The sequence below is a fragment of the Astatotilapia calliptera genome, chromosome 20, assembly GCF_900246225.1.
Source record: "Astatotilapia calliptera chromosome 20, fAstCal1.2, whole genome shotgun sequence".
NCBI classification, from domain to species: Eukaryota; Metazoa; Chordata; class Actinopteri; order Cichliformes; family Cichlidae; genus Astatotilapia; species Astatotilapia calliptera.
Window position 1 is genome coordinate 7,503,877 of NC_039321.1, and position 24,079 is coordinate 7,527,955.

The 24,079-nt window shown below is 38.0% G+C and overlaps 1 protein-coding gene across 1 annotated transcript; it reads right to left on the minus strand.

Annotated features, from left to right (window-relative positions):
* Positions 1-2,210: 2,210 nt before the first annotated feature.
* On the minus strand, positions 2,211-17,572 carry cd34 (CD34 molecule). The gene is made up of 5 exons (XM_026154640.1): positions 17,329-17,572; positions 6,903-6,962; positions 6,585-6,721; positions 4,173-4,376; positions 2,211-3,915 (listed from the first exon to the last, which is right to left on the minus strand). The coding sequence occupies exons 1-5, from the start codon at positions 17,408-17,410 to the stop codon at positions 3,724-3,726; spliced, it is 675 nt and encodes a 224-aa protein (XP_026010425.1). The 5' UTR covers positions 17,411-17,572; the 3' UTR covers positions 2,211-3,723.
* Between the last annotated feature and the right edge of the window lie 6,507 nt (positions 17,573-24,079).

Here is a 24,079-nt window from a genome sequence, read left to right on the forward strand (position 1 = left end):
CTGATGGAAACAACTTTAATTAGGCCTTTTCACATTGGTGGAGTGTGTTTCTTGAAAGTAGACGCTTAATAAATAATGTAATATTAGCCTGTCAAGTAGGTTGTAAATAACAGAGATACATGTCTGAGAGCATAGATAAAGCAATTTTAACATTTTCTGGGATTTGCACCTTTTAATTTGATGCTGTCTGACAGATGGCCAGTCTTAGACTTGACTACATTTAGTATGGTATGCGCTTCTTGCTGGCTTTACATTGTGACTTCATGTGGCAACAGGGTTGTCCTACGGCATTGCTAAATGGCATTGAGGACATATTTTCCTTTAGGGTGTGGAGAGGGACAGGCCAGGGTAGGAATTCATATGGGACCTGATCTTGTGATGGAATAAAGGCATGAATGTATGGGAAAAAATAGCTAAACTGTCTGTGTGGCAGAGAGCAACACGTAATACAGGGTGGGCCATTTATATGGATACGCCGTAATAAAATGGGAATGGTTGGTGATATTAAGGTCCTGTTTGTGGCACATTAGTATATGTGAGGGGGCAAACTCCTCAAGATGGGTGGTGACCATGGTGGCCATTTAGAAGTCAGCCATCTTGGATACAACCTTTGTTTTTTCAATAGGAAGAGGGCCATGTGACACATCAAACTTATTGGTAATGTCACAAGAAAAACAATGGTGTGCTTGGTTTCAACATAACTTTATTCTTTCATGAGTTATTTACAAGTTTCTCTTTGTTCACAGCCATTGACATGTCGAAGAGGTTAACACGTGAGGAGCGGATCGAAATTGTGTTGATATCTGGTGAACGCAGTAACCGGGTCATTGCAGCAGATTTCAATGCAAGACACCCTACGAGACCACCCATCTCCCATGCTACAGGGGCAAAACAAAAATTGGAACAGGACCCTCAGTTCACGCAGAAGATTTTGTTCAGTGATGAGGCAAACTTTTATGTGAATGGTGAAGTTAACAAACAAAACCACCGCTATTGGTCTGACACTAACTGGTTTGGTGTGGTATATGGGGTACAACGATAGTGGGTCCAGTCTTCATCAATGGAAACCTCAAGGCCACTGGATATTTGAAATTGCTACATGATGATGTGTTTCCCTCTTTATGCACTGAAGCATGTTCCCTGAGTTTTTCCAGCAGGATGGTGCACCACCACATTATGGGTGCCAGGTCCGAGCATTCCTAGATGAACAGTTTCCTAGAAAGTGGATTGGTCGTCGTGGGCCAGTTGAATGGCCCCCAAGGTCTTCTGATCTGACCCCCTTAGACTTTTATCTTTGGGGTCATCTGAAGGCAATTGTGAAGATACGAGATGTGCAGCACCTGAAACTACGGATACTGGATGCCTGTGCTGGCATTTCTCCTGCGGTGTTGCTATCAGTGTGTGAAGAGTGGGAGAAGAGGGTTGCATTGACAATCCAACACAATGGGCAGCACATAGAACTCATTTTATAAGTGGTTAGAAACTTGTGAATAACTCATGAAAGAATAAAGTTACATTGAAACCAAGCACACCATTGTTTTTCTTGTGACATTACCAATAAGTTTGATGTGTCACATGGCCCTCTTCCTATTGAAAAAACAAAAGTTGTATCCAAGATGGCCGACTTCTAAATGGCCACCATGGTCACCACCCATCTTGAGGAGTTTGTCCCCTCACATATACTAATGTGCCACAAACAGGACTTTAATATCACCAACCATTCCCATTTTATTACGGTGTATCCATATAAATGGCCCACCCTGTACATCAATATAATATTATAAATACTATACTAACAATATAACATGAATGTTTAAAGTAAATGTGTATAACCATGATGATGGCCTTGACTTTTAACTGACGTTTGACTCTGAGCATGTCCTGATCCATTCAACAAGACAGCTGGGGGATGTTTTTACTGCCCCACCCAAACTGTGAAAGACAAAACAGTGTTAAGTGATGTCACTACTACTGCTAATGTAAACCAGCTGTGGACCTTATGGGCTGTATGGGACTTAAATTCCATGTGTTTTTAGACCACAGATGTGTGTAAGTATGTACGTGTCTGTGTACAATTTGTCAGTAGTTGTCTAAGGAGCTTGGCAGCAGTTAAAAATCCAACTTCTCTTTAAACTCAAGCAAAATCACTCGCTTTTTTTCTGGGAAAAAATAGGCTGAAAACAGGAAAACATATACAGTGTTATTTATTTAGGTTTTTTTTTCATGTTAAATCCCATTTTAACTACAGAGTGCTAGTGAAATTAAATAGTCACACTGAAATATTGATGTGATAATGGTACGATACAAGATGGATCAAAAGAACAATGAATGCAGGACATTCCAGTTTGATATCAAAGTTTTCAAAGTTATTATCATTATTGTTATTGTTATTAGGCATGTCAGGGAAAACTGATGTTACCTGTATTTATAGGATTAAAAAAAGGCATATTTGGACCATTAGATGCTGAACTTGATTCATTTCTAAATATATTTCTTTGTCATATAACCTAGATAAAATATCATGATGATGGGAGAAGTATATAAACACAATAAAAGTTATAAAATGAAGATCTTGGCACATAGAATGAACAATACAAGTATGGATACACAGAATAAAAACAAGTATATACAGTACTGGACAGAGAATAATACTAACAAATAGATGGGCAGAGGTGACATAAGGAGGCTCTGTGTCTAAAGTCCTTGTGAGTTTGTTGGTCAAACAGTGAGTAAAGAGGCCTTTTGGCTTCGTGATTAATGCCATGGTGTGACTTAAATGTCAATACTCGTTTTGCTTCACCATGGCGATTGTCCACAACTTGGTTAGCCATCATTTTACAAATTTCTACATTTTTCATGGCTGTCGCATGCGGTTAAGATTTATCGATCACTGACATGACTGATCAAAATGACCATGAAGCACACATATGTACATACAGTACAATAAGGAGGATAAGCGTAGATGCATGTATGGATATATACAGTCAATGCACAGTACAGATGCAAGTTAATACACTCATGCAAAATGTCATAGTACACCCACACACACACACACACACACACACACACACACACACACACACACACACTTTCAACCACCTACGCACGTTAAGAATACAAGATGTATTCTTGTAAACAGATTTCAAGGCAGTGTAAGTTAGTTCCTGTCTGTCTGTTATGGTCTTACATTAATGTAAGGACACGTGTTGTTTAGGTGCTTTAGCTGTGTTTTCAGTTGGATGATTGGCTGGAGCATTAAACCAGATGACAGGCAGAGCCTCTGCTGAAGTGGACAGCACATTGCTGTGACTCCAGAGGCTGCAGTCATCATGGTAGCAAGCTGTGGTTAATACTAACATTATAGTCTTTTCACACCCAGAACTGCCCATCTCCTGTCTTTCTTCTCCTTCCTGACTGCCATCAAAACCCAGGAACCGAGTCTTCGTCGTGATTAATCAGCATCATTCATCTCTACCATTATTGTCATCATCAGACTAGTTTTCCTGATTTTTTTTTGAGGCACGTAGCTAAAAGAGCAGGTAACAGGACCATATAACAACAGGAGTGTTTATGTAAGGGATTGCTGTAGTCCCTAAAGTCCACATTTCTGTGGCCTCTGTGTGATTAGGCAGGAGTGAATTCTGAAACAAAGATGTGTTTTCATCAGACGTGTCTGTGTGTATAGATGGGTAGTTTCTGGGATTCAATTCATTTTGGACTATTTCACAGCTCAGTGTCTGCTGTCTTGGTGGTGGAGTGGCCGTTGGTAGGTGGAGGAGGTTGGGTCTTTGCTGCCTCGGGGGACTCTCCATTTACGCTGGGTTTCTCCTGGGTCTCGGGAGTGGGGATGAGGGGGGCTACAGAAGCAAGAGTGCTCCCCTGGTTCTCCTGATCTGCTGGATAGGTCTCATCTGTCTGTAAATAGACCACAAGTAGGAGCTCATCAAACAAAGACTAGAAATTTTCAACTGACCATCACAATACACACATGAAATAATATAAAGTCGTCTTTCTGTTCAGAATTTACAATTGTTATAAAGATTTTTAATTAATCCAGGGTGCACGGTATGGTGTACTACAGCTTACAGTAACACCTGTGCCAGCATGAATATATAAATAAGTGAGTTCCACAATGGAAAGATACTCTACTGTATATTGTACAATATTCTTACCAGCTTCACTGCCTTGGTGTCAGTCCTGCGTTGGCAATAGCAATAACCCACAGTGATTCCAAGGGCAGCAAGCAGACCACTGACAAGTAGTCCCACAAACACAGAGGAATTTGATGATGACGACGACGATGATGATGATGATGATGATGATGATGATGATGGTGATAAATGTAATGATGGTGATGGACTTTTAGTACTTCCCACCTACAAAAAAAGTATAAAAGGACAATGTGTGATTAAAAAAAGTTATATGGGAACAGTTAAAAACACATTTCTGGTCAAAAAAGTCCAGAAGAAAATAAGAGGTGTTCTTATCTCAGTCATGAGATGCAAGTTGTGAGAGTGCAAGTTAAGTTCTCATAGCTGAGTTTTTGCTGTCTGTATCTGTGGTGGTGCATTACAATTAGAGAACTTTCACAGGGAGAGTAGGGTTCAAATTAAACGTGAAGCCAAATGTTGGCCTTTTATAATATGATTTGTAGCCGGTGTATAATGTCCATGCTGTCCTATTTCAATAAATAGAATAAAGAAGGAAGCGTGAGGATTGTCTATTTGCAAGTAGTTTAAAAAAGAAATTCGGAAACAATAAATAAATAAATATGATGATGATGATGGGCAAGCAGAAGAGAATGGATGGACAAATAACTTTTTTCTGAAATTCACCTTCTGTAGCTTTGAGAGAAACTCATATACAGTATATTAAAAAAAATATTATGAAGGGTTTTCACACAAAGTAAGAAAAACAAAAAAGTACATACTTGCTGTTATGTGGAAGGACAGTAGTTTCTGTAATAGTACACTTTTTCCATATGTCACTGTCTAGGCTGGAGCAATCTCCTACAAAATATATCCTATTTTGCAATTGCCTAATGCAATTTTCACTTTTCAGTACATAGTTTTATTCATACACATTGAGCACAGGGCCACCAATCAAACGTGTGTTTCAGACTACACACTGGCCTTGTGTGCCTTACAGACAAGATGCAGCTGAGTGAACTTGCTGACCACACCTTCGTTTTTTTTACCCACTTTAACCCTGAATAATGATATCATCATTGCACAACTTCAGGCTTTGTAACTTGGGAACACTTTTTATTCTTCTGTAATGTGATCCAGACTGCTTTCAGCATTCCCAGAAGACCACTGTGAGCTGTAACTTTGAATCCTCAGTTAGTTGGGAGTGGGCTCACAGCTGGACTCGTCTGTAATGCTCAGAGCTTTGAAAAGAAGAGGAAGAAACTCAGGAAGGCTGAAGTCAGATGACAAAATCAATCCCAGGGAATCTGTGCTGTTCTCCATCTGTTGCTTGTGACTGATCAAATCCTACATCTCATTCCTGCTTTGCTTGAACTTACATGACCATAGTTGGATGTTTAATTTGAATCGGCATATTTTAACATAAACAATTTATTTGATACTGAAGATAGAAGGAGAAAAACATGTGTTGGATTTACAGATTTTAGTGTTCTTATTTCCCATAACCTCCATTGTAATATTATAAAATGTGATCCACTGATACCGACTCTGTTATCAGTGTCATATCAAGCTATTTAGGAATTTCATGTTTAGTTTCAGGTTGAGTTGGACAGTTGATGGTCCTGGCTTGATGTTGCAGTAATGACCTATATAACAGACTTGTTGCGCTGTCTCTACACACCTGGAGTCACATATGGCACAATGTAGCGATGACTTCCGATGTAACATTTAACATCAAATTTCTTTTGTTGTTCGTCAAAAAATACATGTGCAATTACAGTTTAATAATGTGAGGATAAGTATATTGTATTACACAGTAAGATAAATCTGTAGTTCTTTCTGTAGGTCAGATATTTCTGTTTTGACAAACCTTAAAAAGAAATAAAAAATCTATAATATATTAAAGTTGTTGCAAAAAACAGTTGTGAAAAAAATGAGCCACACCTGTTCGAGTGCATGAGTGGAAACATTAGCTCTCCAGTTCATTTGTCTCCAGCATTGAGCACAGCTTTATGATTTACAACTGCTGAGGAATGTCTGAGAAAAGATCCACTTTTATGAGACCAATTTTTCCAACTGTAGGTCTTTAAACACATTCAGTTGATTCCTCCAAGCAGCACAAAACACTTCCTCGGGGCCCAAGGTGTAGGGAGCCAGATAAAGGGTCTTGGTTAGAGGGAATGCCACCAGGACGTGACTGGGATTAGCGCTGTCTCCTCTCATATCACTGTACTTATACTCCACATATATTGCACATATACATATAACTACAGCTTTTGTCATCCCTTGTAAATACATGTTTAAAAAATAAATGTCATCATTTATATAACATGCAGCATAACATATATAATTTTCATTTTTGCTGTTAGATTTATTGGTGATAGAGGTACTATTAGTTAATAAATAGAAAATATGATGCTACAGGCCGGTATTTACCATTGTATTATCATTGATGGTGTTTTCTTCATCCATTTGCGGTTCTGCCGTGAGAAACCAAAACGCACTGTCGTTACCGGAAGCCAAACTTTTGGTTATTGAAGTAATCAGGGAATCAATGGAGGTTTCGTTTGTCTCTGAAAATAAAGTTTAAATACAAAGTTTTGTCAGGCACCATGTCTTATGTCACAAAAGCATGTCTGTATATATTTTGAAGGAACTTGGCACTTTAAAATAATATCTCTAAAATATAGTGAAATTCTCTGGAATCCAGTGCTGTTCTCACATCCCATTATACATTTTTTTGAAGGTTCTTACCGTTACTGACACTTGGTGTTTTGGTAGAGGCGGTGGTTTGGTCTTGACATATCACTACACCTGTAAGGAAGGGAGAGCAGGTGAATCACAGAAAGACAGAGACATCGAGAAAAAGGAATTGCAAATTAAACACTTTATAATTAAAATGGTAAAAAAAAAAAAGCTTCTTGCATAAATACACAGTTTGTCCCATATGTTTTGTCATTTCATTTCTTGCAAGTGCTCATAAAGTTTGATGCCAATCAGACAAAGCAGGGTTTTTTTTCTCGGCATTGTAGGTCCAAAGTATAATGTCATTTCCTATGGCAACATTAGCTAGCTTTACATTACAGTTCAAGCCTTATTTTGAACCTATTCTGTTGGATTTGCTTCAAACTTGCAGTGCAGCCCAAATGTTATGATTCCTTGGGAAGAGGACATTTATTTATTTATTATATAAAAGTGATAGTGAAGTCTCAAATGAGAGCAAGTACCAAATCTTAAACGATTAGCCTACAAATTCTGATGCAAACTAAATCAATCGGGTCCTACCTGAAGTACTATAATTAGTTCCATGATGTGTGCCACTGTCTCTGCTGCAGTTATGATTACATTAAATATACCAAATCCCACAAAATGAGTGTAGTTAACGTCTAGTTGTTTCAGTTCATTCATACAGGTTAAGGTTCCAAAGATAAAGTTTTTTCCATCTCCAGCATTGACTCTTGTCTTCACATCATCTGTAATTCTCAGATATCAAATATCAAAAACTTCTTACACTTGGTTTTCCACAGTTATGCCAGTGCAGTACTTCTTGCAGTTGCAACACACTGCTAATGTATATATAATCACCTTTAAGAAAAGATGTTTTATGTAAATATCTGTGAGGTTTTTTTTTTCCATTTTGTTTGTTTCTAATAGAGGTTAAAAAGGTGGTTTGAACATCTTCTCCTGGTGATTTAAGCCTCAAGCCCACCCAAAAACATTTAACAGTTTGGCATATTTTCTTAAGGGTACTTGCTAATTAGTACTCACGGTTGTCTTAATTTTTACTCTCTGCATCATATAAAAATGAGCAGCTAAGTTTCAAAGGGTCGTGACCTCACCACACATCCATCTCCTGGGAGAAATCTTGTTTATGTAATAACTTCTTTTGGAAATCTAATACCATAATCATATTATGACTGAAAATTAATCTTAACAAGTATTTTTATATATTGAAGACTAGACAGTGTTATTAAATGTAAATGCTCCGATAAAAAGCTCCTTTGACTTTTATTTTTTAAAAACAGCCGCAAAAAGATATAACTATGTAGCACAGCTTTGCCACAGTCATGAAGGGTAAATGAGACATAATCAGCATCAGGGATCATCCTGCCTACTGTATGATGGCGGTGTAATTCAATTCAGCCTGAACTTCTAAACACTCCCCTCCTCATGGAAGAAACCCAGTGTAGTGTGTAAACAATTTTACGTGTAACCAAAACTATTCTGCAATCAGAGCAAAATGTTTTCAGTGCACCACTATCATTATTTAGTGAAACACAACACACATTTATGGGACGTAGATTTAAGTGTTTAGCGTGTGTTTGTAATCCTATAAACATGGCTAATTTGAACATATTCTGGGGAAGTGCCAAGGTCACTTTGAAATGTTTTCATCCAAAACAAGAAGCTAGCGAATGGCCAATATGATGCATCTACCACTCTAGATTGGACCATGTAGGTTCTCTCCAGCAATGTGTCCTTTCTCACCAACAGCATCAAATGGCTGGATATTGACCAAAGTTGGTCATATGCTACAATTAAATTTGTAAATTGGGGTACAAATCTGGGCTATCAGATCATTCGATTAATTATGATTTAATCTGCTGTGTTTAATATGTCAAAAATAGCCAGCCTACCAAATTGACTTACCTTAGTTTATACCTCGTGACTTTAAATATTTCTTAGTGCAATCAGTATCAGTGAAAGATTTTAAAGCATTCCACTTACTAAGCAGTCTGTATGAATTGTAAGACACTGTAAATCCCTTTATTCTTATGTTTTATAAATGAAAAAAAATCACAATTCAAGAAAAAGGTGATTACATTAATCCTTACATGTTGAAACATTATGGAATATGTCAAACCGTTATAGGTAGTAGTGCCTCACTACTGTGGACAGAGACAGCTTATACAATTGTGTGAAAAGTCTTCCTATGTTTCCAACAAGGCCCCCCTGGCCTCAACAAGAAGCCTTAGGCGCTCCAGTCTCAACACAAACACAGGGAAACACAAAAAAATGCATAAACACATCCTTGGTCTCTCTCAGAAAGCATAAGGCCAAGACTGTGAGTAAATCTTGGGTGAAGATTGAGTAAATCTTGCTCATCACTGCTTGACTACATGAAGTGGACTTCCTGGCCTGGCTGTCCTCCTTTTAGCCTGGGTGATGTGGTGTGTAGCCAGATGTAAAGAACTAAATAATAAGTTAAATCAGATGTGCTGTACACTGTAGTTGTTGTTGGACAAATTAAAATTACAGACAGTGAGACAAAAGGTAAAACTTCTTTGAAAAAAAAAGAAATATGAGTCTCTTAAAGCACCTGCTTTGTCTGCTGCCATGATGTTCATGTATCTCCCAGGAAGTGCTTTGTTCTCTTTACATAGTTTATAGGACCACAAGAGTTTTTAACATGCTGCTGGAGTAATGAGATGCTGGTCTCAAGTTTAATCCAACTGTACTTCATGTACTTTAAATGGCAGGGGAATGTAAGCAACCCCTAAAGTCAGATACGCTGTAAACACTGTGGATGTCAGCCCCAGAAATAAAGCAAGATGATCCCTTGGGAGATTCTCAAGAATTTCACAAGTGACTGGATTTGTAGTAATGGATTACAGCATGAAAGGTCATTACAGAACTGGCAACCTGGATTGCACATCATCAATCACTACTTTTAGAAAAGCTTTGTGTATTCAGTCTATAGAAGATTCAAGTCTGTGCAGGGGTGCTATAGCTACATGTTGCAGGGAGGAGGCCGCGTATCATTATCATCAATTTATGCACTAAACTTGCTATGACAGCCAGACCTTTCATTTTTACATTTGGTTTTGTTTAATGCCAGACAACCTTCTTTCACCGCTCCTCCTCACTGGGGAAAAGTCTTCCCTTGCTGTATGCACTAACAGATGCAAAAACATAATTTCAAGAGCACGGTGCCAAAATCACAAGCTAGAGAATGTACAAAGCGTAATGTTCTCTGAAGATAGTTCAATCTGTCTAAAACGCAGTTGCTACCATGGTAAGGTAAGATTAAATACAGATTTTACTCCTGTGTGTTCATTTTAATGGTAGCTTCAGGTCTCTTCCTGAGAATGCAGCTTCTCTACTCATAAAAAAGTATGAAAATTAAACTTTTTATGTTATCCTGTGCTTGCTTCACTTTATTTACTTGATTTACTTTTAGCTATTTCCTACATTTAAAGGGCAGTTAAGATATTGAGTCCAATAGCAATAATGATGAGCATAACAATAATAAAAATGCACTTTTTTTTAGCATCAGAGGTTGAGCACTTCCTTTGAATTTCTAATTCAACCATGATGAAATTGAAATCGTTGATCTAGTGCTCAAACTGCATGAGTGGATTCTGCTACATACAATACTTGGAATGCTTGTTCTGAATTCATCATCATCATCATCATCATCAATACTTTACTTGTACTGAATAAACAGACTCCTTTAATGCACAAGTCTACTGTATGTCTGCCTATATATGAGAATAAGAATAGTTTTATTTCCCATGTCGCTGTTATGGGAAATAACTAAATATGAAACAAAAATCTCTCAGCTGCCATTGTGATTGTCATCCCAGCTTTTGATTTTAGGGTGGGGAAGAAGCAGGAAATTGCAGTAAAAACAAACGTTGTCACACCTGATTAAGTGGTTGCAGTCAGACAGTATAAGCCGGGGACAGGAGTCCTTTACTTATGGTATTTGAGGATGAGGCCTGTTTCCTCTCTGGGGAGATTGGGGAGGAGGCCTGGAGAGGGGGATGAGTGGTGCAGCTGCAGCAAGTCTCCTTGGGGAGCTCTTTCCCTCCCTACATATGTGCTGTGCTGTGAAATCAGTAACATCATGCAAAAGGAGAAAAGTCTCAGCCCTAAACCTTGGGGCTTAAATTTGACCTCCACCCAGACTGTAGAGACAACACCTTGGATGTCATAATGAGCCACACCCTCCTTCCATTACTTCACCAGATGTCCAAAGCAGAGCCCAAAGTCTCCCATCACTCATCCCTTGCTACTCCTAGTTGTTCCTATTAAGAGGAATTCTATTTTATATTTCAAATTTAAGCAGAGATTCTTTTCAATCCTGCAGGCCTTCAAGAAAAATATAGATCTTTTCATAGCATAAACCAACTAAACACCAAAAAAACAAGAAAACAACAGCTCACTAAATCACTACAGTTCCGTTTATTGCTATTTGGTGCAATGAAAACACTTGGAATATACCAGTTAATCAGTGAACATAAGAACTAATTTTGCTTCTGCACAGACGGTTGGCAAATGTTGACTTTTTCCACCCTGCACACGCCCCTGCTTTGAAACAAAACACAACCATAAAAAAAACAACCCAAAAACAATAATAATTAACAGGCTTGGAATGTTATCCATGCACATCCTATTGTATGACAGGATGTGGATATCACAGCACACAGTGACCTCTTTGAACTACAGGGACAAACATGCTGGAAACTACAGATAACAGCCATCACCAGGAACATACTCTTGGAGTGGAACTATAATGCCTGTTGTTAAGAAATATAACCTGGGACTGTTTTTATTAGGAAGATTTTACTTACTGATATTCTACCCAAGCCTATTGTGTTTCAAAAGCTATAGTACTGAAAAAAATGTTTTTCAGCAATAAAGCAAAAAACAAAAAGGTAACATTATTACTGATAGCAGCCGCTCACTGTTGTTTTTATTCAACCTCTAATTTACTCATTAAAATCGTTTCAGCAGGGCAGTGAAACTCAAAACCTATGTTTCCAAAACAGTCTATCCATTTTCTTAGTGGATTAGAAACTGGACACACCAGCTGTTCCAAGAGGCGGCAAGCTGCTCTCCTTTTCTATCCATGGATTGATTTCAAGACATGTTTCATGATACTCTGTTGGGAAAGAAAAAAGAGACTGAAACATATCGCTCTAAACAATCTGGCTTTGATATTACTGAAACTAAGGAACCAAATTGGAAGAGGAAGCCAGAGAAGTAACTGTAATAACTCAAAAACCTTACGCATTTCTAAACAATGCAGTATCTCCTACAAATGAAAACACTTGCCCAGAAACATATACGCTACAAATGAATGTGGTGTTCCAACCAAGGGCTTTTAAGAACAGCAAGGGGTGCAGTCTTATGCTTTCAATTAGGATGTCTAAAGTATGCCTTCAACAGTGTGCCATTTAATGAACATTAATTACCAAGAGCTATTATTTTGGCAGTCAAAACCGCCCACTAATGCTCATTAAGAGCTTTTATCCCCCTGGGTAAACAATATAGCCCTCTTTAAGGAAATCCCAGCCTGGGTATCCAACGTAGATTATGTAGTTTATGCAGTGATTGCATTCTACTGGTGTTACGACATCCTCATAACTTTACATAAGTCAGTGAGGACAATCTGTTGCTTACGTTTTAGCAAGGGAAAAAGCAATGATGCAGCATAATAAGTGAAACGATTTTTCCAAGTTCTTGTTTTAGAAATCACACTTATTTTCTGTTCATTAGCTGAATATAGAGCTGAGGTTCATCTGAGCAAAGGTGTTAAGAGCTTCTCATCCTTTGGACATCTCATACTGCCAATTTTCAATTAAATGAGAGACTACTTTTTTTTTTCTTTCAATCCTAGCAGCTGTAAAATTGCAGCAGGGGAACAAGGAACAATAAGCTCACCAGAACAGCAGTAATTGGAAGAAGGAAGATTTGAATGGTAGCACAGCTTCTGTTTTTCATTGTTGTGTGAATTTGAGATCCTGTTTCTCTTTCTTCTTTCTTCTACCTTATTATTCTAGTTGCTCCGTTCTTTGCTGGTTAACTACCCCTTCAGTTTTCATACAATTTCCACCATTCAAACTCTGCTAACGGTTGGTATATCTTTTGGTGCTCATAACTTTTATACTTTTTGAAATATGAAGGTTTTTATGCCATTTTTTGGCCCATTTTGATGAATGGAACCACATTACAAGTGTGTTTGCTGATTTAGCTCACAAGGGTGAGCTGTGTTTCAGCTCAGTGAGACGAGCAGCTGTTTTGTGACTCGGAGGACTGGGTTTGAATGTCAGCCATGGCTAAATTTCTTTTAAGCAAAATTTATTTTAAGTTCAACTTTTTCACCTCTTTTTAGCACAAATTTCAGCTTTTTTTTAAAACTCTTTTCAGCACAAATTCCGCTTCTTCACCTCTTTTCAGCAGAAAGTTCTGCTTTTTTTTTTACCTGTTTTCAGCACAAATTCCGCTTCTACGCCTCTTTTCAGCAGAATTTTCATTTTTTTTCACCTCTTTTCAGCAGAAAGTTCAGCTTCTTCAGCTGTTTTTAGCAAATTCCACTACACAGAATTCACACTGCATTTTTGCAGGAAATGCAACTTTTTCTAGTTAAGATTGTTTCACAAGGTAAATATTGTTGCTAGACAATCTATTTATTGAAGTAATTTCCTTTTCATGGATGATCATTAGTTAGCGGCTTTGTTTTGCTTTTCATTAACATCATTTTTGGAAGGAAGTTGGCTCCAAATAAAGATAATTCAGAGAGAAATACATTTCAAAATGTGATTTTGCGCATGTGGGTTCAGAGATATGGTGTCAGAATGTACACTGATACAAGCTGTTTATTCACATCTAACCCGGTTTGCACATTTAGAAATCGCTAAAGCAAAATGGCTGGTTTTACAGAACACAGGCTTCAGGTTTAATTGCTTTGCAAGCTCACATGGCTCCTCAACCATGACTTTGGGCCCAAGTGAACACACACCCTAGGCTGACATAAGACCATGATCTGCCAAGGCTTACATAAAAGACCCACACCCTTCAGCAGATGACGTGACTCAAACTTCATCATCACAACTTGAGACTGAAAGAATGCTGGTCAATAGCCGAGGGTCATGAGTGGCAATATTCTGGCCATGTTTACATTGGCAAAGTTGTTTTCTGAGAAACAAAGTTTCAAAAATGTGTGTGCAGAGACATATCAGGGCTTATTTTCACTGAAGTCTGCTCTTTCACTTTAAAACATTAAGTCTTGACCCTTTCATCTTTTACTTGTTCTTGTTCAGAACGAATTAGTCTCATATTTTTACAGATCATCACAAAGTACTAACGGCTTTTTACTTCTACACATGTGCAAAAATGCACACAAGTAACTTAATAAGAAACTGGAATATTCCAACCATGAATGAAACTTTTTTCACTATGATATGTAGCAGCAATTGTTCTATCCTATTCTGCTCCGCCTGAGGCCCTGACTTAGCAACAGAAACAGTCATTGTAGATGACAAGCTGAAGTAAGTGAGACAAGATGTTTTTCCCCTTCTCCAGAGCAGATTTAAAGCTTGGGTTTTCCCCTGAAATCTTGAGAGAGAGAGAGAGAGAGAGGGAGAGAGACCGCTTATAACACACTCCAAAAGGCAATGAATGACATCATCTAAGATTTTAGTCCATGGCCATGTCAGCGCTGCATATTTGCACGCCTGCATAGATACTGAATTACAGCCATGGGAAGTGAGTGTATAAACTCAATCTGTTTGCAGTCAGGGTGAGAGACCTGTTTATATGTGACAAGGATGTTTGCTCTGATAAACCAAGTGAGTAATTCTGGGGTTAAAAGTGAAGGAAATTTGGTTCCAAAAAAACAGTTCTTTGAATGGCCACTTGAGACTGATTCTGCAAGTCAGTGCCCAAGATGCCCAAGTTAATGTCCCAGCAGTAGAAATAAACATGTTTACACCCTGATACAACAAAAAAGCAGTCTTTATCTCAATAGCAAATCTCCACCTTATGAAAACTGTGCAGAGGGGACACTTTTTTTTATAGTTCTTTGCACGTTTGCAGCAACATGACATTACTGCTAAGCCAAAACTTTTTGTTAAACATCCTCTATAATATGCTGCTGACATGCCACAGGCACATAAAAAACACTCTGACCAGTTGAGGGACTCTATCTCTAAGGGTGCCTTGTTGTATATAACATCTGGTGCTGGTGTGTCCTTTATTATCCTTTGTTTCAGTAGCTAGTCATCACTCCTGACTGAAAGCAGCCCATTGGCATTTTGGAAATGCTCCAACCAAAGGCCGTTTCAAGTCGTTTGGTTATAGCAGTTTTGTCTTTATAAAAAGTCTTTACAGCTGTCCATTCCTCCCACGTACAACAAGCTGAAAGTGAGAACCAACACTTCATTTACCTTCTAATACTCTGAGACTTTGAGATAAACTATTATTACAACACCGGTCACAATGCCAACATACCAAATTGCGAAAGGTTTTGTATGATGTGGGACTTTCCAAGACTTTGCAAAAATGTGTATTCAAGGTTACCAGATATCAGAGAGTTCTGATACTACTGCAACCACAGAAGCTGGTATTGTCAAAAGAAATCAATGACAATTTGTCTCTTGTGACCTAGAGCTGGGACCCATGTAAACTAAATCAAAACAAGAAACAAAATAATCACACGCACACACAGAATGGCAGAGCTGCATGAAGACACAACAATCCATCACATATAATTAGGTGAGAAATGTTCAGTTTTTGTTTTTCTGAGCCGTCTGTGACCAGATTTGTGTAATCAAAGGACTGCTGTTGGATGTGGTGAGAAGCGTAGGACGGGTGAGCAGACAACACAACTGCAGAGTTCTTAAAGTAGAAATCAGAAGCTGTGTGCTTAAACCTAAAACAAAGGTGCAATGTTTATATCCTTTGTTTCTGAAATGCTAATTAAGACCACTGCTTAAACATTGATTTGCAAATAGAGCAAAAGGCGAGGCGATCATGGCTGAAATCATAATAAGAAGTGGGTGAAAACAAACTCAGTTAATTAAATTATACAAAATTCTTGACATAATAAAACTAGACTAGATTAGAACACAAATAACCAGGGTCACTGGGGCTCAGGTGCTTTAGCGCTTTAGTAATTACAGGTTTCATCCCTGGTCTGTTCACATGCCAATGTTCTTTGGCAAAATAGTGAGCCACAAGTTGTTCTTGAAGTCAAGTGAGTCCCTTTCATTGTAGGTCCATTACTGTATGAGTGCATATCATTCATTGCTTAACACAAATAAACATGGTTGGTTATTAGATCACTTGTCAGACATTATTTCTCACGTTTTTAAATATTAGAAAGACTGAAGGAGTAGCATGTTGCCTGAACAGTAACGCCTCTTGAGGTGACTTTGTGACTTGTATACTAGGCTATATACATCAAAAAAAGTAATCTGCGTTGACGGGGTGTGCCCAGAGTAATTAGATTTCTATGTAAATTTAATTACCATCTGTTAGGCTGCTGATGCAGGCAATATGGCTCTTTACTACACTACAAACATGTTCTGCCATCCCATGATTGTTTCCCCTTTAAAAGTTAAGCTTCAGTTATTTTCCATCAATCTTGAAAACTCCTCTTAGTGTTCCCAAGGTCACTCCAAACATTTACCGCCCCTGTGGCCTTAGCTCTGCAGAAGTCGTTACATTGGGCTGAACTAGAACTAGACCTGGTTTACAACAAGCGAGGAAGCTCTATCGTCCAAGCCATACATTACCCTGCAATTAACGTCAGGCCTCGGACTGATTTGGAGTGGACTGCCCAGTGTGTCCACACGCATCCGCATAATTGCACACTTGTGCACACAAAGGCACACACATTTACTATAAGGAACACAGATGAAAGAACTATTTTTGCTCAGTGATGAAATAATATGAAATGTGGTTACTTTTACACATGTAGTACATGTGCAGCTCTCTAAATACATTCCGCATAATATGTGTGTGTGTGTGTGTGTGTGTGTGTGTGTGTGTGTGTGTGTGTGTGTGTGTATTCTGAGACTATATTATGTGTGGTTTACTAGCTCCACGGAGATACACTGCAGGGTATAAAGTATAATGAGTATGTACAGCAGCTTCCACTTCTGAGCAAAGCCTTTGTGTCTGCTGCTACTCCACTGCTAACCATGCCTCTTTGCATTTGTGTGCAATCTCATGGTGGAGCACATCAAAGCAAATCCCCAGCAAGTTTGTAAGCTACTGTGACATAAACAAAATCTTGCTGATGGAGTAGAACGTTAGACACTTTTAGATAAAAAAATAAATGAACTTCACACAATATATAAAACTCTGTTTGGATAGAATAACTAACTAAGGATGAATGCCCGAAAATGCAAAATAACATACTTTAATAAATACTTATTACAGTACTCACTGCTAAGGACCAGAGTGCAGAGAAACAGATGTTGAGTCATCTTTCTGTAGAGTCCATTCATTCTCCACGTTGATGTAGCCATCCTCTTTGGTCTCAGTTGGTGCTGGGACTGTGTTAGAGCAAAAAGTTTCTACACACTGAAGGTTAGTGTGAGGGAGGGGAAGCAAAGGGTCGTCGATGAGGTCTGATAGAGGAGAAAGATAGAGCCTGGTTTGTGTTCTCTTTCTCTTTATATGGCCCGACTCTTTGGCCTCTCACTCTGTGCTTTTTCCACACCCCCTTTCTAACTGCCTCCTGCCCATTTCCCCCAGAGCAACAGTCCCTCTTCCTCCCTTTACTGTGTTCCTGTGTGTGCTCGCATGATTAGCTGGCCAGAATGGGATAATGAGATGTTATTGGGAGATACTTGGCAGCAGACTAAGCTTTATGTGTTGTAGGTTTGTTTCCTGGTTTCCTGGTTCTTCTTTCACAAAAGTGTGCACATTTTATGCACTGTTTCGATTTTTCTGCAATTTGGTGGTTGTGCTTAGACTTAAGAAAGGCTTCAGGTGATACTCTAGCAGAAATATGAGCCATTTCTATTGACTGGTCTATGAAAAACAAGTGCAAAAGTACAGTAAAAAGATGTAGGCAAAAGTGCAAATGTGAACAGAGTTTTGAGAGAAGACAAAGAATTGTCTGCAACACATTTGACTTCAATTTGGCTAAAGATTTGCAGAAAGGCAAAAAAAAGAAAGAAGAAGAAATGGAAAAGAAAAAAGGAGAAACAGAAGCACAATATGTTGCAGTTTTGCTTTTTCATAATTCATCCATTCATTTTCTTAACTTCACATCCAATTCAGGGCTGGAGCCTATCCTAGCTGTTGTGGGGTGGGGAGGTGGGGTCCAACCTGGACACCAGTCCATTACAGGAGTCTTCTTGCTGTGAAGTGCGCCACTTTGATGATGCACATGGTAAAGAGGAGGAAGTCTTCTCATATTCTACAAAGTGTGAACTTGCATTGCTAAAAAGGCCTGTGAAAACACATGACATCACACACAAGCTTGGCTGCAGTTTTTGTGTGTCCCTGGTGGACTAAATCACCAAAAGCCAAGAGTGAGTCATCTGAATGGCACAAAAACACATGCATGGTTTGATATACTGTACTCTGCATTTTTCAAATGTCGTAACACACACACACTGAGATTATAGACAAAACGTGTTTTTTCAAAGTCGCACCACATCAGCTAAACTGCTACACTTACATGTGGGTTGTTGTAGGAGTTTGATGAGTGGTACGCAGCATTCATGTTCACACAGCGATGTGTTGTTCCACATATCTGTGTCAGCCACATCTGGAATCACTGCAGTTCCACTGCTGGGTTTTTGAGGACTGCCAGGAGACATGCTTGTCAAACAATGCAACCATATGAAGATCAATGCAGTCAAGATCAGGCTGATGTCTGGGAATAGGCATCCCTGGTGGTGACCTTCCATGTTTTCATAACAGCTATTTTCTAAGAGGAACTTAAAAGTCAAAAGTAAATAAGAATGTTTAATCTGAATTTGTAAAGTTTTGAAGTCTGAATTTAGGACTTTAATTTCTGTTAATTGTTGCTCTGTCATAATCTTTGCAGTTATTTGCCATATCATGAACTTGTATGTATCCAAACATCTCACTGGAAAATAGTTCATTTTCTTAACTGACTCAAAACTGTGTTTTTAATCCATGTGTTGGGAAAGCCAGTTAACGGAATAATCTTAATTGAAAAATAATTTTGCATATTTTTGTTTGAAAATTATGTTGCATTATGATTTTATAAATTACATGTCTTTAGTTATTAAAAACAATTGAAACAAACATAATTAAAGCTGGTATGACAATAAACAACATTATAAAAAGCCTAGGTGTATTTTAAGGTCAAACAACTAATTTTCACTGAATTTTCTCTCATTATAATAATACATAAAAATAATTGTGAATGGCTCCGACAGAAACTGATAAAAACTGAAATCAGCATAAATAAGTAAATAAATGCAACCTGGTGGATCATGATGAGGTGAAATTTCCATTAAGAGCAGCAGACCAGTAACTTATGTCAAATCTGATCTGATTTGTATCTGTGTTTGTGCTTTGCCCCACAGAACGTACAGCATGGGTCTGGCCTGTTTACGAATCCTGATATTTCTGTGAGATTTTCTCTCTTCTTCGCCCTTGCTAACTTACCATTTGACTTATTTTTCTTGAAATACACAAAGAATTCTCTGTGTAGTGAGGAAGGCTTTGCCAGGACATCACGAGGATCAGCACATGTTAGCAGAAAATCTGACCCTCAGGGCCCTTTTTTTCCTTCTTCTTTTTTAAAGGACATTTTGGAGTTGTTGGTTTTTTTTGGTGTTCTAGAAGAGCCGTCAGAGTATATTATATATATATATATATATATATATATATATATATATATATATATATATATATATATATTTCTAAAATATTAGAATTCAGGAAAGACTTTAGGGCCTTAGTGAATGTTATTTTCCTTTTTCAGTCTTTCTGCCCTGGGTCATATCCTTCTGTGTTATTCTGTTTCCTTCTTCTGTGCTGTGGAATATCATATGATGAATGCTGAACTTGGATTACTTAACTTTTCTTATGGGCAAAAGTAAATTTCAGAGTTTTTTTTATTTTAAAAATGGCCTTTAATCATATAATTTCATTCAGCTTTAAGTGTAATACCTGTTTACATTTAGTTAATTTTTCAATTTGTCGGTTCTTTTGAATAGCTAAAAAACAGTAACTTTTATGTCTCTTCTTTAACTAACACTGATATAGAGCACAATGTCCAACATTTTACACACCATGTGAAATTTGAAAGATCCCATCTAACAGTAGTGGAAACAATTCAGATTTTTTTGTTTCTCTCTGTAAAGCACTTTGTGTAGAAATATATAAAAAAATAAAAGTGAATAGATTAATGAAACAGTGACATTTGAACAGCTCAGTTGAAGTATTATGGGACAACATAAGATGGGATCTGAAGTAAAGACGCATCCCTGCTTTTCTTTTCATTTGTTGAACTGGGGTGTTGTTTAGGAGCTTACAGTAAGCACAGAGAGACTCTATTGGAGAGGTTTCCTAGGCATAGAAGTCAGTGATGATTTTACCTAAAGTGTTTAAGGAAACAACAAAAGTCCTACTCTCTGTTTCCTGCCAGTATAGTTACCCTTCAGCCCCAGTTTAGTCTCCATCCATCATTTCTCCTGAACTGAAATTCCTTTTCTGTTTCCTGCCATTCTCCTTGCACATGGTATGTGCTAACAATAAAGCATACAACTTGTCAGACAGACCCAGTGATGACCTCAAGCCCACGACAGACAAACGGAACAGATCTTTCCAAGTTTTTCTGCAGGGAGGAAGACAGCAGAGGCAGGAATAAAGTACAGTTTACACCAGCCAGACTTCTGACTGAATATTCTTGAATGACGGTAGAGTAAATTTAATATTTTTGCTACCAATAATTAAACCAAAATACAGAATCAGTGTAAGAAAAACTAACTGCACCCCGACTGCTTTCATCGGAAGAGGAAAAGTAGCAGCCAGGTGCTGATAATCAAATACACTGAACTGACTGATCATCAGCAAGTGTGGCCACTTGTATGGAAAGTGTGGCTTGTTTGAAAAGGTTGCCAGGAGAAAACCCCTTCCATCTAGAATGGCAGCACAGTTTAGCTCTACATAATTGCATCTGAACAAGCCACAAGACTTCTGGAACAATGTCCTCTGAACAGAAAACCACAGTGGAGATGACTGGCCATGATACACAGCGGCACGTTTGGAAACACAAACACAGCACATCAGCACAAATAGCTAAAAGCAACATGGTAGTGGAGCGATGATGATCGGGGCTTGTTTTGCAGCCACAGGACGCGGGCACCTGGTAACCTTGCAGTGACTGAGTTAACCATAAACTCCTTTCTATACCAAATTATTCTAGTTTTTAGACAAGTGTCCAACAGTTTAAGCTTTATGTAACAGTAGAATAAACACCAGCAAATTCATAACAGAATGGGTTAAAAAATAAAAGAATGAAGGTATTTCAACGACTCAGAGTCCAGAAGTCAACCTGATCGAAATGCTGTGGCAAGAACTTGAGAAAACTGCGTGTTATCATTACGAACTAGCTGCAAACTTCAATGAAGCAATGCTCTAAACAGCGATGAGAGAGACTGACAGCCATACAGAAAACCATTACCTCAGAATACTTGAAGTTATGAAGGCTGAAACTATTTAACTATTCACCCACACTTCAAAAAACTACTGAAACATGGGTCTACTTGGCTTTTCACACAATAGATAATGTTAAATAAATAATGGCAAAGTGTAATATGTCTAATTTAACCTCCTAGGACCTGGCGTCCACATATGTGGACATCACATTTTGGGTTATTTAGACCAAAATACTCAGTTTTGCTCTACAAGGGCCTGATATCCACTTACGAGGACATTATACTGCTACTGTTCTATCAAAATTTTAAACGAATATCCTCAAATGTGGCTCTTATTTTTCTTAAAAACAAAAATATGTTTAAAAAAAAAATCTGGTAATTCTTTGTTTTTACAGGCAAATGTGGACGTCACTGAGTTTATCATTGATACAGTCTGTGGATGCGCCCTCATGAGTAAAACAGATTGCAAGTTGCGACAGCGATACAAACAATAAACAGATGTAACAGGTTCTGGGAACCCCCCCAAAATATTTCTGCATAAATATATTTCCCATACAACATACTGCTTAATATCTCCTTTGGGAAAAGTAAAGAAAATATCTGATAGTCAGTCTTGATAATAGAGTTGGAAAAAATGTTCCTCTCTTAGTCACTCATTTAGTTCTGATATGCATGACCCTCTTTATAGAAGAGGCCCGTACTTTGTGCTTTCCAAAACACAGTTTTGTTTTTTTGTCTGAATGCAGTGCCAAAATCCTTTCCTTCTTTCTCCTCCCACCTTTAACTTTCGCTCATTCTCTCCATTGCCTTGATCTCATACAGATGTTTTTTTAGCACTCCCCTTTGGAAGAAGTCTTCTCCTATTGTTCCATACAAGTCCCATGGTCCCTGCCGACCCCGCCCAATGCCTAAAGCACACATGTACCGAGTGCAAGTGTTTCTGGAGCATTCGAAGTCTTGAATACAATATTCCGAACTGGAAAGTTAGTCAACACAGCATATTTTTTATTCCTTTTTCCTTGCACTTTTCAAAAGATTCCACAATAAACTAGAGAATGTTAATAACAACAGCCATTGCCACACACATGCCCTCATACTGTATACTCCCCTTTTCCCTCTCTCTCTGCCTTTCTTTTAGTCTCTCCACAACCTCCTTTTCAGTCTCCTCTTCATCCCCAGCTTCCTTATGTCTTTCCTCTCTTTCTTTTTTGAAAAGGGCAAACTCTACAGTCCTGTAACTAGCCCTAATTGGCTCTTATTGAGTGGCTTGGTAGACATATTGAAGTGATTTATGCTCAAGGTTAAGGGGGTTGCAGAGGTTGGGAGTGCTTTGGGTCTCCGAGATTCTACATCAGAATCCCAGGAGATTTAAAATCCCCAATCCTTTTTATGTACAATATATGCATATTAATGCAGAGATAAGCACTTGCAGAGACCAAAGTATTTAGTACTTCAAAAAGCAGTTCAGAAGTCATACTTCACTTTGACATATTTTTGAAAATCCCAGTTTGTGGAGTTCCACTGAGCAATCATTTATTAGTCCAAGTTATATAACTAATCTGATTTATTTATTTGTTCTGTCACAACAGCAGGCGATGATGAAGAAAAACAGAGACAAGAAAGACAAGAACAGCATCATCTATTTTGTTATTACATTTTATTATATTTGACTGTGCTTGTTTTTAAATCTCTTAAATTATTTGTTTGAAACTTTAGATCTATTGTTGCATTCATCCCAGTCACGATCCAAAAAAAGCAAACGCACTCATTTGCGTGACACCAGATGTCTATCATATTATTGGCATCCCAAGTTGTCCTGCTATATAGACTGTATGTTCTGGGAGCACACGGTCAGATAAGGTCTGTGGATTGAATTTATTAACGTACTGGCTGCTCAGATGGCTCTCATTATATGTATCTGTTTGATTAATCTCTGGAGTGTAATGTCATGAATCAGACTGTCAGCAGTTAAGAGGTCTTCTTGTGTAAAACCTGATAATTCAAACCAGATCTAATGTTTTTTGCCAAAGTTCAGTGACTGAATTTGTGGTCTGTAGGGGCTCTATCAAGATCTACAAGAAAAATCTTATTGGAACAACATATTTAATATATTATTATTGATCTATTTTCTCACAATATTTGAGCTCAGACTCCAGATTAACATGTCTTTTGTTGAACAATTAATAGTTTTAATGGTTTGATTTCTGCTTCTTGTTTGCTTGACTTCACGAGGAAAATTTTCACAAGTTATCTCACACACAAACCATGAGATGGCACTCTAAGACCAGGCTTTTAAAAATGCCACCATCAAAGGGAAAAGATATTTCTGAACATCTCAACTCTGCACTCTTGTGGTAACAGGAAAAACTGGAGATAAGTGCATATAAAACATAAGGGCTTTGCTGTTGCCATACGATTCATGGTAATGTGGCATACACTTTGATGAAAACCTGAGGAGAAGAAAAGGCCTGAATAGTGAATACCAAACACGAAGAAGAAGAAGGAGAAATGGTTTATATTATGAAGAATCTTGAAAAAAGAAAGAAA